The following is a 15643-nucleotide window of genomic DNA, read 5'->3' as shown; positions in this document are numbered from 1 at the left end:
CAGTCCCTCTGAGTATGTACCCAGCGGACCGGGTACCATGTCTGCCAGCTCCTGCTCTCCTCTTTAGATTGCCCCTGGCTCCCACAGCACCCTGGTGGCTATTGATCTGGGAGGGCAGTAGCAATGGCTGGTTCAGTGCCATGTTCCATGCAGGACATTCACCGCAAGCGCATGGAAAAGGATCTGAACGAGCTACAGGGCCTGATCGATGCCCATTTCGAGAACAGGAAGAAGGAGGAAGAGGAGCTGATCTCCCTCAAGGACCGAATCGTACGTCTGGATGCCCCAGTTCGTCCCATTACTCCCCCTCCCCCCAGTCCCCAAGTTAAGGGCCATATTCTGTCCCTGATGAAGACATGGGGGAGCAGGGTCAAGCCCTAGAAAAGCAAGATGCTGACTATGGGGAGAGAGGGGACCCAGGTCCGATCCAGACTGAGGAGCATGGATCCAGGGCTTGGAAAGTGCCATCTTTCATTATTTGATGCCAGTTAGTGTGGTGTCCCGCCACCCATCACCCCAGTGCCCAGCCATGTCTGGAGGAAGCTGAGGTCATGTGACAGGGAAATGGGCACTCCTTGCCATACCAACAGAGCAAATGCTTCCCGTGGGGCTGGGCCCCTAGTCATTTGGGATCCAGAGAGAGCTCTCCCTGGGTCCCTCATGTGGGGGCGGGGGTCATCCCCTGGCCTCGAAGTCCAAGCCTTGCTCTTCCCCTGCAGGAGCATCGGCGAGCGGAGCGGGCAGAGCAGCAACGGATCCGCAGCGAGCGGGAGAAGGAGCGCCAGGCCCGCGTGGCTGTGAGTGTCCCACCTCCCAGAGCAGGGGAGGGCTGACACAACCCCCAGCGATGGAGCCGAGTCTAGGCTTCTCCCCAGTCAACTAGCTGGGAGCAGCTGCTGTTACCCCTTGTACTGCAGGGACCTTCCTTCTAGCTGTGAGGGACTCCCCTTTATTGCAGCTTCTAGATCAGCCAGCGGGGACACTCCAGACCCACCCGGGGCCGAGACTCCTAAGCTCTCCTTGGCCCAGGGAGCTGGTGGCCACATATTCCAACATGGCCCCTTGACTGAGCCGCAGCCTTGGGCTGGGCTGCTCACAGCTCTCCCAGGCGATACAGGGCTGGGCTGGGTTAGCGCTCTGCTGGGGAGAGCTTGAATGAGCCTCCAGGCAACCGAGTAAGTGGTGTTTGCTTCAGCACAGGGCGCTCTTCCTCCCAAGCCAGCGCCCAGCTCCAGAGGGTGCTGGGCTGATGATGGGCCTCAGACAGGGGCCTGCACTACTTGCAGTGCCGTTAAGTGATTGTGTTAATGTGGTGACAAAGCCTGTTGTCCCGGTTGATGTCCAGTGACCGCCTCTCTGAGCCCCGCTTGCCCTTCTACTTGGGGGAGTTATTCATGGCAAAGTCCATGGGAACGTAAGCAGCTCTCATGGCATGTGACTCTGCAGCCCTTGGTCTGGTCTGTAGCTGTATGTTCCCAGCAGCTCTCTGCTGAGTCTGTCTCTCCAGCAGCAGTGAGTTCCCCTGGCTTCCCTCGAGACCCCTCTTGCTCTACCCCTGACAGGAAGAGAGAGCCCGCAGAGAGGAAGAGGAGGCCAGGAAGAAGGCTGAAGAGGATGCCAGGAAGAAGAAGGCTTTCTCCAACATGCTGCACTTTGGGGGCTACCTGCAGAAGGTACAATTCCAGCTTGGGAACTAGTCATGGTGGTGGTAGCCAGAGTCCCCATCCCACAGTTAAAGGGGCCAGCTGTAGGGGAGCATGCTGGGAAAATTCCCATGAAAGTGGAGCGTTAAGGGGGTGAGGGAGAAGGAGCCTGAGCCGAGGGCAGAGGCTGTGGGGAAGGGGCCGTGGTGCAGTTCCACTGTTCTATCCTCCTTTGGTTTTACGAGGACATTGTGCTCAGATCAGAAAACTCCCGGGCCCGATTCTCCTGCTTCAGGACTACAGTGAGTCTCACTGAAGCTTCCTGCATCCTTTGGCGATGTTATTTCCCGTGAGATAAGGTCATCGCCAGAGCATCAAACTTCACCCGCTCTCCCTACTCACTAGACAGAACCATGGCAGTCACCTAGGGCAGCCTTCTTGTTCCCTTCTCCGTGCAGGGCACTCAGCCCTCAGGACTCTGCTGTGCGGACTTTACTGGCACGACAGGCTGCTTGTCTTCCAGGCTGTGTGTTCGGTGGCTGGTAGTTTTGGTGCTGCCCAAGCCCTTCTGGGGAGACGTACCATTTTTGGTAGTATTACAGTGCCACCTAGAGGCCCAGCTGAGATCAGCCCCCCTTGTTCCAGGTGCTGCGCACACACAGTGAGGGCAGGTCTTCACTACGGGGGGGGGTCAATTTAAGATACGCAAATTCAGCTACGCGAATAGCGTAGCTGAATTTGACGTATCGGAGCCAACTTACCCCGCTGTGAGGACAGCGGCAAAATCGACCTCCGCGGCTCCCCGTCGACGGCGCTTACTCCTACCTCCGCTGATGGAGTAAGCGGATCGATTGTCGCGTCCCAATGAGACGCAATAATTCGATCCCCGAGAGATCGATTTCTACCTGCCGATTCAGGCGGATAGTGTAGACCTAGCTTGAGAGAGTCCCTGCCCTAAAGAGCTCACAAGCTAACTAGATAAGACAAAGGTTGGGAAAGGGAAACTGAGTCACAGAGCCGGCAAGTGACTTGCCTGAATAACCCAGCAGATCAGTGGCAGAGCTGGGACTAGAACCCGGGTCTGCTGAGTCTCAGCTTAGTGCCCCCTCCACTGGACTAGCCTCATGGCAAGTGGGGATCTTGAAAAGGCTGGCTGGGGTGGGCATCTTGCTCAGCTCAGCTGGGCTTCCCCTTTGGAACCTCCCTATGCCATTGGGCTGTAGGGATTCACTCCAGCTCAGTGTGGGGGGAAGGTGGGGTAGAGCTGGGGCACGGGGGGGAGGGGGTGTTAAATTCCCTCTGACTCGGGTCTGCTGATGTCTTCAGACAGAGAAGAAAAGCGGGAAGAAGCAAACAGAGCGGGAGAAGAAGAAGAAGATTCTCAGCGAGCGGCGGAAGCCTCTGAATATCGACCACCTGAATGAAGACAAGTTGAGGTGAGGGTAAGGGAGGGACCAGGGCAGTAACCCCCCCCCCCAAACCTATCAGGCTGGAGGAGAGCCCACGGGCATGTTCCTGAGTCCTGGAACCCTTTGCATCACTAACCCATAAGGGCAGCAAATCAACCCTGCCCCCCTACCTCTTCATTCACCCCAAGCGAGGCCAGCTGCCCCCCTCCTGAACCAGACTGTGTGAGGAGCCCTCACCGCCAGGGGCAGTGCTGCAGACTGCGGTGGCCAGGCTGCCTGGGCTGAGATGTAGGACTGGGGGAGCACTGAAGGGCAGTGGGTGTGCCGTGCTGGAGTGAGAAAGCAGCAGCAGTAGATCTGTGACCCAGGATCTCTGGGATGCGTCAGCCCTCGATCCCCATCACTCTCGCTGCAGCCAGGGGGACGCCCTTCGGTTGCCATTGTGCAGCTGCTGTGGCTGCCGGCTGGGACTGAACTCATGAGCAGCAGAAGCACAAGCCCCCAGCATGGGAGCCAAGAGGGAAACTCCAGGGTTGTGAGTAAGTAGCAAGCTGGTATAGTCACAGGGGTTGGCCACCAGGGGGAGCTGTGATCAGACACCCTATGCCTGTGTTATGTCCCCATCATGGACCGAGGGCATCACATGATCCTAGGTGGGCTAAGCGCCAATAGGCAGCAGGTCCTGACCTGGCGCTAAAGCAACGGGAACTCAGGCATTGCTCCAGTCCCCTGTATCTACCCTGTTGGGGGGCAGAGCCTAAAGAACCTCATCACAAGTGGGACTGGAGACTGGTGGGGGTCAGAACTGTGTGTGGTTCGGAGAATCACATGGATAACCTTCTGTGCCTCCCTGACTCCTCAGTGCCTCACCGGCTCCCCATGGCTTTCCCCACAGGGACAAGGCCAAGGAGCTGTGGCAGAGCATCCACGACCTGGAGGCTGAGAAATTCGAACTGCAGGAAAAGTTCAAGCGGCAGAAATATGAGGTGAGGGTTGTTCTGACCTCAGCTTCCCCCTGTGGCCCCATCTCTGCCGTGGGGAGGCGGCTGAGGCTATTGTACCCAGCCTGACATCTGTATCACAGGGAAACCTGAGGAAAGCTCCCTCGTTCTCCTGGGCATGGCAGTTGTGGTGAGATTCCCAGTCCCTTTCCCTCAGCTGCATTTGAACTCAGCTCTCCAAAAGTGCAAGGCCAGTGCACCCAGGTGAGCTGAGCCAGACCCTCAGCCCGGTGTAAATTGGCAAAGCGCTCTTGACTCCAGCAGAGTTACACCAGTTTGTGCCAGCTGGGGTTGTGGCCCCAGAGCTCTAGTGAACACCACGTGAGCATTACAGAACCCCAGCTACCAACACTGCAGAGCAGCCTGCCGGACGTGGACTCCTGTGGATTATCTAGCCAGCTGGAATCTCTCTAAGCAGCAAACATCCGGCCATCTGTCGGGCCCTCCTGTTCTGTACACTCACAAGTCTCCTAATGGCTGGATTATTTTATGCTTTATCCTCGCACAGCAAACGGATAGCTGAACTGGCTTTGAAAATCATGTCTGTCTATCACATTTCCAGTGCACCCATCACTACACCCAGGGTTTGCTAACATTGTTTCACCATTCATGCGCTTCCTCGGCACAAGCAAAGTCCTCGTGGTTGCGTGCTAAATCCTGTTAGGGCATGGCTGGTGTCTCGCCAAATTTGGCTCTGGCACATGGTTGAGAAGTTGTGCCGATGAAACCACGGTTGAACGTGGCTAACTGTGGCAGCCCAAGCAGGGTGTCTGTAGCTCTAGTTCTTTTTTCTATCCGTCTTTGCTTTGGGCTCAGTCCTGTGAAGTGCTTAGGTCCAGATCCTCAAGCACATTTAGATGCCTAACTCCCTTTGAGGATCTGGGCCCGAGTGCCCATGACTTGCAGTGAAGTTGAGAGCCCGTCACAGCATCAGGCCCTCTCTCTGTTAACCTCCCCTCTGAGTGCTTCCTTGTGTCTGCCTTTTAATGGTCTCTTCTCTCTAACTCCACCAGATTGTCACGCTCACTGCTCGCTGTGATGAGCTAAGCAAGTAGTAAGTACCGCCCGGCCCACTGCCGGCAGCTTCCTGCCTGGGTTTGTGCTTGACATGCTGGCCGACTGAGAGGGAGCAGACAGTTCTGCTGGCATAGGGAAGAGCGCAAGCAGAGATCTGTGTCCATGAGCCATAGATCCAGGTGGGATGGATTAAGGTGGAGGTCTACTTAGGAGGTAGGTAACAAATGAATAGATGGGAAGGTGAGTGAGTGAGAACATAGGAATTGCCAGCCCAGATCAGCCCCCATTCCCCTATCTAGTACAGTCTCCTGACAGTGGCCAGAACCTGCTGCAACACAGAAAGGTGCAAGTAATGTTGCAATAGAACATCCTGCCCATAGAGGGAGATTCCTCCTGACCCTTATCAGCTCATGCCCTGAAGCATGACCATGTCTGAACCCTTTTTTGAAACCTGTTTATGAAGGACAGAGGGGTGAAAAAAATGGGGAGTGCTCTACATTAAAGACCCCATTACCTGTTTTAGAGCTATTGGTAACCCAGAAGTGCAGGATCTTGAATGTATATGGATCAATCTGCTAGTAAACAAAGCCCCAGGACAGGGTACTGGTGGGAGGTCTTTTATAGACTACTGAATCAATCCAAAGGACAGGATCAGTTACTCCTTAATTACCTGGCTGTAATGTGTGGAAAGAAACATTGTGGCATTATGGGGACTTCTGTTTGAGAGACATTCAGTGATGGTCTCCTGTAGCCAACAGAAAAACATTAGAATTTCTAAAAATTATAGATGGTGGATTTTCTAATACAGATATTGAACCCAGCACAAGGCAGCTCCATTTTGACCATCATTCTAAAGATTAATTAATCACTGGATGGGGAGTTGGTGGTTGCCTTGATTCATAGATTCCAAGGCCTCCTGTAAAACAGAGGCCAGAGAACTGCCCCAAAATAGTTCCTCCAGCAGACCTTTTAGAAAAACATCCAAGCTTAATTTAAAAATTGTCAGTGATGTAGAATCAACCACAACCCTTGATAAATTGTTTCAATGGTTAATTACTGTCTCCAGTATAAATTTACATTTCCAAGCTTAATTTGTCAGTATGGACACACAGTATCCAAACCGCTAATATATAAACTTGGTGCTTCAAAAGGGCTAATTTCCCAAAGCTGATGAAAGTTTTATGAGTGAAATTGAAACAGGGGCGGGGGGGGGGGGGGATTTAGATAGAAAAACATGAATAAAAATTGGGATTTCTTAAACAAGAGCTGAGTAGATTGTCATCATTGTATAATTCAGAAATAGGACAACTTTGCATAAAAGTCCATCCTGGTTCAGTGGAGAATTGAAGACATTAATTTAGAAATAAATACAAATCAAATGGGGGAGGGGAGAAAGAGGAGGAATAGATCACAAGCAATATAAATGAGTGGTTATGAAGTGTAGAAAATTGATAAGAGAAGCAAAAGACATCAAGTAAAATGTCATGGCTGGCAGGTCTAAGGACAATAAAGAGGAGTTTTTATAAGCATGTACAAAAGAAATCCTAACAATAGTATAAGCCCATTAGTAATGGTGATGGTAAAATTGTTAATGAGGCAGCAAAGGCAGAAGTGTTCAATAAATATTTCTGTTCTGTATTTGGAAAGAAGCAGGTTGATGTACTCATCAGATGAGGATGAGGAATTACTGAGGAGGATGTTAAACAGTATCTGCTAATTTTTAAATCAGCAGGCCTGGATAACTTGCACCCAAAAGTCCTAAAAGAGTTGTCTGAGAAGATCTCTGGCCCATTGATGTTAATTTTGAATAAATCATGCAATATCTGGGAAATCTCTTAATACCCTTAAAATCTCTGAATCTAATATAACTCTAGATGTTCCCATTATAGTTATCTATATAAAGGTCACATCCTTGTTTTTGCTCTTAAAACCAAATTATCAAAAGTGGCCACTGACATTGGGTGTTTCCATTTTGGGGAACTTGAGTTGAGATGCCTTGTGGCCAAAACAAGTAGCCACTTCTGAAGATGTTGGCTTCATCCTCTGATATGTGTCAGGGTGAATCAGGAGGTGGGTGTGTGAGTGGATATAGTTGTGTAGTGGTGTGTGTGTGGGGGGGGTAGTTGTGCAGAGTAAGGACTGATTTGGGCTATTGCCTTCCTCGGGTCCAGGTGGGCCCGGATGCTGTCTGCTCTCTCTCTGCCTCTCTGTGAAGTGTGTTTGAACCTTGCTTGGCTTGCAATGCCACCTAGGACCTCGACTTACTCAGTAAGGGAAGCCATGCATCCCTTGCCATGGGGCATGTCTGGATAAGTACACAAGCCCTCTCTAGACTGTTGATGAGCAATAACTGTCCTGTCCTTCCTGTCCCTGTGCTTGGAGCACAAACGGAGTCAGCAGTTTTGGATCTTCATTAGCCAACCAGCCAATGTTCCTAGCCAGCCATCTATGGATTTGCTTTCCAGTTGGTGACAGCCCACACCAGCCATCCCCCTTCCCTTCCCCCTTCCACATCCACACTTGGTCTCTACAAGCAGAATACATAGGACCTATGTGTGAGGCTGGAGATGCACAGTGCTATAGCAAGTTTGCACAGGAGACATCAGATCACGTAGCCCAGGTACCATAGACACGGAGCCCATGTCCTGTCATTCGTGGGAGCCCTGGCAGGATGGCTGCTGCCCCCTCTAGGCACAGCCGAGAACTGCTGTTGTTTGCTCCATACCATGATGGAGGTAGGGCTCTACCATTCATCTCTATGCAGAAGGTGTTGTTCTGTGGCTGGCCTGGAGGGGCTGGTCATACAGGAGAGAAGCATGGTGAAGAACACTTGCAGAGGCTTGGCCTTGTGAAAGAATCTCCTTCAGTTCCTCTACGGAAGGCAGGCAGTTAGTGACTCTCACCCGATGCCACTGAGAACAGCTATGTGGGCTGCTCTCTGCATTCCCATGCACTGGTTGAAAGTGCCGTTGGCAGCAGAAGAGAGCCAGGACTGGTCCGTGATGAGAAGAAAGGGGATTCTCTATTGGAGCTGCAGGTCACAGACCCACCCTGTGGTTCTCTAGCTCCCAGCCTGACTTAACGCAGCCTGCGCTACTCAGTATCGCCTCCAGGGTCTCCCTATGTCCTGACCTGGACTAAGCAGAAGCTGTGGACTGCACTACATGGCCAGGCCACTCTAGAGGGTCAATTAGGGGAGACTATTTCCTGCTCTGTCTTCCGCTGCCCTTTGGCAGCCCTCTGCCCAATTCAAGGTGTCAGCCCCACCTCACTGTCCTTCTGTATTTCTCTTGCAGATTAACGTTCTCCGAAACCGCATTAGTGATCACCAGAAGGTGTAAGTACCAGGGCTGCCTTCTGCCTCCCCGGCTCCCTTCCTGCCCCCCCTCTTTCACCACTCTCCTGCTCTGCTCTCTGCCTTTCCCCTCTGGTTGCCTCCATGGCTCTCAGCTCTCCCCTCCCCTCTCTGCTTCCTCTCCCTCCCTATCTCTCCTTGTCTGTATTTTGTTCCTTCACCCCATCCTCTGCCTTCCCTGCTCACCCCGTTGCTACTGCACATTCACAGGCACACAGAGAAGATCCAGAGCCAGTGTTTTTATCCTGCTGGTGCTTTCATCCTTCCTCTTCTCCTCTGCTCTTGCATACACATTTCCCTGTTCTTCCTTTGGCTGCCTTCTTCCTCTGCTTCTCTAACCCATCAAACCCTCCCCCTTCTTTTCCTCTAACCTCCCTGTCTCCATGTCATTTCCCCTTTGCATCACTTCTCCCTTAATCTGGCACAGGGTGAGCCACATCCACCTCTAGTGGCTGGCCCACGGAGAAGATGACAACCTACTCTTGCTGAGACTCCTTTAGCTCAAGTGTCAGCAGTGGGTGCTGGGTTCAAACCCTGATGATGTGGTCATAAGCCTCTGCTACTGGCCTCCCTTGTCATGATCCTGTATCAGATATTGACTGGCTACAGAGCTTACATCTGAGTGAGGTACACATCAGATGTGTTCACCATAAGGTCAGTTTATGCTTTGCCAGTTATGGCTGAGGTTTGCTTAAATAAGGTATTTTACACACACCACCACATGGGGGGGCTGAACAACATAATATAGTTAGCATTCCGTTACATCACCCCCTTTAAGTTCTACATTCCTACCATTTGTAATATTTACACTATCGTGTTGCCTTTGAAGTTCAGTACTGATCAGTCTAAGTGTCTCTGAAATCGTACTGGTTTTTTAATTACGTGACCCGAACGCATAACAGCTTGCTCATCTGGCTGTCCATTAGTTGCAATGACTAGCTGTGGTTGGTTTGGAATCTTTGAGTCATCATCTCATTCTGCAGCCACCATCTGTAGAGTTTGCTCTGTTGATTGTTCTTTCTGAGGAACAAACTGTAGGTGTTGACGGTTTCTGTTGAACTCCCCAATGTCGGTCTCGATCATATGATCTGGTCACTACATGTTTTTTATTGACAACAATTGGAGTTGTCCATCCATCTTATCCATCCAATTTGACATGAACTTAGTCACCTGGTTCTAGACCCAGCGGTACTCTGAGTGAAGTCTGTTCATAGATTCATAGATTCTAGGACTGGAAGGGACCTCGAGAGGTCATTGAGTCCAGTCCCCTGCCCGCATGGCAAGACCAAATACTGTCTAGACCATCCCTGATAGACATTTATCTAACCTACTCTTAAATATCTCCAGAGATGGAGATTCCACAACCTCCCTAGGCAATTTATTCCAGTGTTTAACCACCCTGACAGTTAGGAACTTTTTCCTAATGTCCAACCTAGACCTCCCTTGCTGCAGTTTAAGCCCATTGCTTCTTGTTCTATCCTTAGAGGCTAAGGTGAACAAGTTTTCTCCCTCCTCCTTATGACACCCTTTTAGATACTTGAAAACTGCTATCATGTCCCCTCTCAGTCTTCTCTTTTCCAAACTAAACAAACCCAATTCCTTCAGCCTTCCTTCATAGGTCATGTTCTCAAGACCTTTAATCATTCTTGTTGCTCTTCTCTGGACCCTTTCCAATTTCTCCACATCTTTCTTGAAATGCGATGCCCAGAACTGGACACAATACTCCAGCTGAGGCCTAACCAGAGCAGAGTAGAGCGGAAGAATGACTTCTCGTGTCTTGCTCACAACACACCTGTTAATACATCCCAGAATCATGTTTGCTTTTTTTGCAACAGCATCACACTGTTGACTCATATTTAGCTTGTGGTCCACTATAACCCCTAGATCCCTTTCTGCCGTACTCCTTCCTAGACAGTCTCTTCCCATTCTGTATGTGTGAAATTGATTTTTTCTTCCTAAGTGGAGCACTTTGCATTTGTCTTTGTTAAACTTCATCCTGTTTAACTCAGACCATTTCTCCAATATGTCCAGATCATTTTGAATTATGACCCTGTCCCCAAAGCAGTTGCAATCCCTCCCAGTTTGGTATCATCCGCAAACTTAATAAGCGTACTTTCTATGCCAATATCTAAGTCGTTGATGAAGATATTGAACAGAGCCGGTCCCAAAACAGACCCCTGAGGAACCCCACTCGTTATGCCTTTCCAGTAGGATTGGGAACCATTAATAACAGCTCTCTGAGTATGGTTATCCAGCCAGTTATGCCACCCACCTTATAGTAGCTCCATCTAAATTGTATTTGCCTAGTTTATCGATAAGAATATCATGCGAGACCGTATCAAATGCCTTACTAAAGTCTAGGTATACCACATCCACAGCTTCTCCCTTATCCACAAGACTAGTTATCCTATCGAAGAAAGCTATCAGATTGGTTTGACATGATTTGTTCTTTACAAATCCATGCTGGCTGTTCCCTATCACCTTACCACCTTCCAAGTGTTTGCAGATGATTTCCTTAATTACTTGCTCCATTATCTTCCCTGGCACAGAAGTTAAACTAACCGGTCTGTAGTTTCCTGGGTTGTTTTTATTTCCCTTTTTATAGATGGGCACTATATTTGCCCTTTTCCAGTCTTCTGGAATCTCTCCCGTCTCCCATGATTTTCCAAAGATAATAGCTAGAGGCTCAGATACCTCCTCTATTAGCTCCTTGAGTATTCTAGGATGCATTTCATCAGGGCCCTGGTGACTTGCAGGCATCTAACTTTTCTAAGTGATTTTTAACTTGTTTTTTTTTTTATTTTATCTGCTAAACCTACCCCCTTCCCATTAGCATTCACTATGTTAGGCATTCCTTCAGACGTCTCAGTGAAGACCGAAACAAAGAAGTCATTAAGCATCTCTGCCATTTCCAAGTTTCCTGTTACTGTTTCTCCCTCTTCACTAAGCAGTGGGCCTACCCTGTCTTTGGTCTTCCTCTTGCTTCTAATGTATTGATAAAAAGTCTTCTTGTTTCCCTTTATTCCTGTAGCTAGTTTGAGCTCATTTTGTGCCTTTTCCTTTCTAATCTTGCCCCTGCATTCCTGTGTTGTTTGCCTATATTCATCCTTTGTAATCTGTCCTAGTTTCCATTTTTTATATGACTCCTTTTTATTTTTTAGATCATGCAAGATCTCGTGGTTAAGCCAAGGTGGTCTTTTGCCACATTTTCTATTTTTCCTAACCAGCGGAATAGCTTGCTTTTGTTGTTAAAGTGTTCGCGAACTCTGTGAGCCTTTTTATCCAATTTGGCTATTGTCTTTGTGTCTGGCCACTTTGGAGCTAGAACTATTGTTCCAGTTTTGGAAAAGAATATGAATTGTCTTCCCACCAGGAGTTGTTCAGGACAATATCCAATAGCTTGTGAATTGTGATTGATTGTCCTTCACTAGTTCTGGAACACTAAAGGTAAGCAAAAGAGCACTTCAGTGTTTCGATAACACTGACATGTTGTCTTTCAAGTAAAGTGTTTGTATATACTTGGGAAAATAGCCTGCAATGACCAGGTAATGATGTCCTCTGAATCCACATATATCTGCAGCTAGTCTCTTCCAAGGTCTCTTTGGTAGGGGTGTAGTTATTAAAGGTTCTTTGTGTTGAGTTAGTCTGTTAATTCTGCAATGTTCACATGCAGATACTTTATTCTTTACATCCTTGCTGATGCCCGGCCACCACACCAACGGGTTGGCCCGTTCACAGCATTTAGTTAATCCTTGATGTCCCTCATGGTTGAGGTTTAGGATTTCTCCTCTTATTTAGTTTGGAATTACAATGCAGTTGCCTTTAATCATAAGTCCATTTGACTTGATTATCCACGCAGTGCAATGTAGTCTTTTTGTCACTTACTTAGTGTCCTTTTAGATACTTGGGTCAGCCCAAGTATCCTGAAGTTGCGTGTCTGTCAAGATTGCTTTTTGTAGATGGAGTAGTCGTCGTCGTCTTTTTTTTTTTCTTTTCCCCCTGACACTGATCTGTATGTGTCAACTGTGTCCGCGGACACCTTTACATCATCTTCAAGCTCATGGTTAGCTGAGTGTGATGCTGGGCTCTGTGACTGTGTCTGTTACTACCGGAGTTTTCCCAGGAACATATTTAGCAATTGGATCAAATTGCATCAACCTCTGTAACAGACATTGGCATCTTAGTGGTACTTGATCCAGGTCTTTTCTGTTGATGAAGGTTACAGGTTGTTTGAGTGTAATGGGGTGACCAGATGTCCCGATTTTTGGGTCTTTTTCTTATATAGCTTCTATTACCCCCCCACCCCCTGTCCTGATTTTTCACCTGATGTCTGGTCACCCTAGAGTGTAAGCAAATTCAGTCTGCATCAATATCTGCAAAAGGTCTCTCATGCACTTGCCCGTCACTCCTTTTCAATCGGTGCATATCGTTTTTCTGCTTCTGTGAGTGGGCAAGAGCAAAATGCAGCTGGCTTCTACTCAGAGCCATGTTGGTGCAATGATACACCGCCTAGTCCATAGCTACTTGCATCTGCACTGATGATTGTGGATTTGTGCATATCATAGTACTTGAGAACTGGAACGATGGAGATAATTTCTTTTACCATAGCCCAGATGTGTTCAGTTCAATCCGTGGTTTTGTCACTGCAGAGAGACCTTGTTGATATCGAGCAAGGTAACTTACCATCCCTAGTACATGTCTCAGTTCTGGTGAATGTATTCCACCAATGAAGGTATTCCGTTTTTGAATGGCTTTTACTTTCTTAGTGCTAGGACTGATTCCATCTTTGTCCCAAAAACTAGATTTGGGTTAGGTAGAAAATGCACTTTGCCTAGTATAGCTTTAGCTTCAGTCTGGACTGGCCGATGTAGGCTCAGGACTTCATTGAGGGTTTTCTTGTTCTTCCATTGAAGAACCATATATCAGAATATCGTCCATGAAAAGTATAACTCTGTTTGTGTTTGTTAACAGTTCTGCCATCTTTCTTTGTGAACTTTCAGGTGGACCAGTGATCACAAAAAGTAATCTTCAGAATCTCCCAAAGGTGCAATAAATGTAGTCAGTTTAGCACTGTCTTTGGCAAAAGAAATTTGCCAGAATCCGCTCGAGGCATCCACCTTGGAGAATACTGTCGCTCCTTTCACTTGGGGAAGGAAGCCATCCAGTGTGTGTGGGTGGGGGGGAGAGGGGGCTGTTGGTATTTTGCCACCATCATACATGATCTGGGCAGTGAATTCTTTCTCTTTATGATGGCTGGAGTTGTCCATCCTTTTTCTCCATCCCACTTGTGACCCCATGACATGCTCCTGGATCAGATATAGACTGGCTCCAGAGTTTACTTCTGAGCATGATACACACCAGATGTGTTCATCATATGATCCTTTAACGCACTGCCAGGTATGGCTGAGTTTAGCTTAAACACGGTATTTTACACATACATAGCATCACCTGGTGACTGAATGGTATAATACAGTTCATCATTCCAGTACATACACACACACAGCTCCTTTCTTCTCATCCTAGCAGGATCTCTTCCGTCTCTCGTCTTGCCTCCTCGGCTCTCAGGCTCCCTGCTCCCCCTTGTCTTTGTTCCTCCACCACTGTTCCCCTCCCCTCTTACCCCACTCGCTCTCCAGGGCCCTGCTGAGCCTTAGTCCCTTGCGTTCCCTTCCCTCCTCCTTTCTTTCACTTGAGTTTCTCCCTCCTCCTTTCCCGCTCCCAATGTCTCTTCTTGTCCCCCACCCTTCCCCTCACTCTCTTCCACTCAGCTCCTTTTTCCTCCACCCACCTCACTGCTGCCAGCCCCCTTGGCTCTGATTTTTGCTTCTCCCCGTTCTTTGAGCTGCTCTTGGTTTTGAGACCCACCTGCAATGGATTCTGGGGGCCTGGCACCATTGCTACTGCAGGGGGATAGTGTGAGGGCCTGTGTATGGAAGCTCCTTGCCTCCAGTGGATCTCAGAATCCACAGGGTTAGGGGGTGATACCCCCAGCTCCTTGCATGGGGTGTTGTCCCACCCCCACAGGAGGCTCCCTCAATCTCCACTCTCTTTCGGAGGAGCGGGGATGGGCTGCCCTCTGTGGGGCAAATGCAGGCAGTGTGATAACCCACCCAGACTGCTGTAAGGCATCTGGAAGCCATGTCCTCTTTCCAGCCAGCCCAAGTGGCACAGAGAGGGGACCAATCCTGAATGTTTCAGACCGACAGTCCATCTAAACCAGTATCCTGGCCTCAGTAGTCCTGTCACATGGCATAAGGATGACAGGATCGGGCCCTCCAGTGCCATGGATCCTACCTGGCCCATTCTGGGTCAGATCCCCTGGTAAACTAGAGGGTCTCCACTGAATGTTGGGAATTCCCATTTCCACCAGGTGAGGGCAGGACACCAGCCTGCTTGGATCCAGTTCTCTCTGGCCTGCTTTTTCTTCCCTCTAATTTTGATCTCCTTACGAGGATCGGCGGGTTTCAGTCTGCTCTCTTACACCAGTGTAACTGATTTCAATGCCATGAATGAGAGGGGAATCTGGCCTCGGGGTTACTCCTGATTTACACCAGAGTGAGTGAGAGTGATCTCAGGTCCGTCACTAGAGCTTCTTAAAAAAAAAGGGGGGGGGGGGACATCATTTTAGTGAAAATCTTCTAAAAAATTATGTCCCTTTTTTTTAATCACGATTTTGAATTTCAGAACCTTTCAGCCAGCTCCACGCATTACATCTCCAGGCCCATCCCCTTTTGCTTCTGTCCCATGCCTGATTCAAACCCCGCTGCAGCTACATGTTGACACACGGCTGGGGGCAGTTTGGGCCTAGGGTCATTTTGTACTTGGGAGGGGAATGGAAATAAGCTGTCGGAGCTGCGGAACTTGGTGAGGAATCAGGATTGCATTCCTGCGTCAATGTCTCTCTAGTGATCAAGAGCAAGGGGCAGAAAGAGACAAGGGAAGCCCAGTAGCTAGCAAGTCATTGGGCCTTTGCCTTGAGGCGTCAGCCAATCTTTAACCCATACAGAGAAGTAAATGTCACTCTGCGATAGCAGCACCTTTTAGACCCTGCTCTCTGAGAATCTGAGGCCCAGTCATGTGGCGGCTAGGAGCATTCTCCACTGTTTACACCAAATCTCTCTTCTCTCTTCCCCTCTGACATGACCCGGCCCTACAGCAAAGGGTGAGTAGCATGGCTGTCCTTGTGCTGCGTGGGGCTGATCAGGTTTACACTGCATG

The 15643-nt window shown here is 49.2% G+C and overlaps 1 protein-coding gene across 15 annotated transcripts in view; it reads left to right on the top strand.

Moving 5' to 3' along the window:
- The window catches only part of TNNT2 (troponin T2, cardiac type), a 96693-nt gene that overhangs the window by 16128 nt on the left and 64922 nt on the right, over positions 1–15643 (top strand). For 7 of the 15 annotated variants that reach the window (XR_010600522.1, XR_010600523.1, XM_065592282.1 and 4 more), the window contains 5 exons: positions 154–270; positions 720–797; positions 1563–1673; positions 2970–3079; positions 3948–4038. Coding sequence is in view for 13 of the 15 variants with exons in the window: in XM_065592282.1 (XP_065448354.1) it covers positions 154–270; positions 720–797; positions 1563–1673; positions 2970–3079; positions 3948–4038 (507 nt within the window). In the remaining 2 variants the exon portion in view is untranslated. Of the gene's footprint in view, positions 1–153; positions 271–719; positions 798–1562; positions 1674–2969; positions 3080–3947; positions 4039–5066; positions 5108–8366; positions 8408–11586; positions 15576–15643 lie in introns of those variants that run through there. The other 8 variants (XM_065592285.1, XM_065592291.1, XM_065592286.1 and 5 more) reach the window with 5 other exon arrangements.

This window comes from Chrysemys picta, chromosome 4, assembly GCF_011386835.1.
Source record: "Chrysemys picta bellii isolate R12L10 chromosome 4, ASM1138683v2, whole genome shotgun sequence".
Taxonomy (NCBI): domain Eukaryota; kingdom Metazoa; phylum Chordata; order Testudines; family Emydidae; genus Chrysemys; species Chrysemys picta.
The sequence above is the reverse complement of the archived record's forward strand: the minus strand, read 5'-3'. Positions and strand labels throughout refer to the sequence as shown.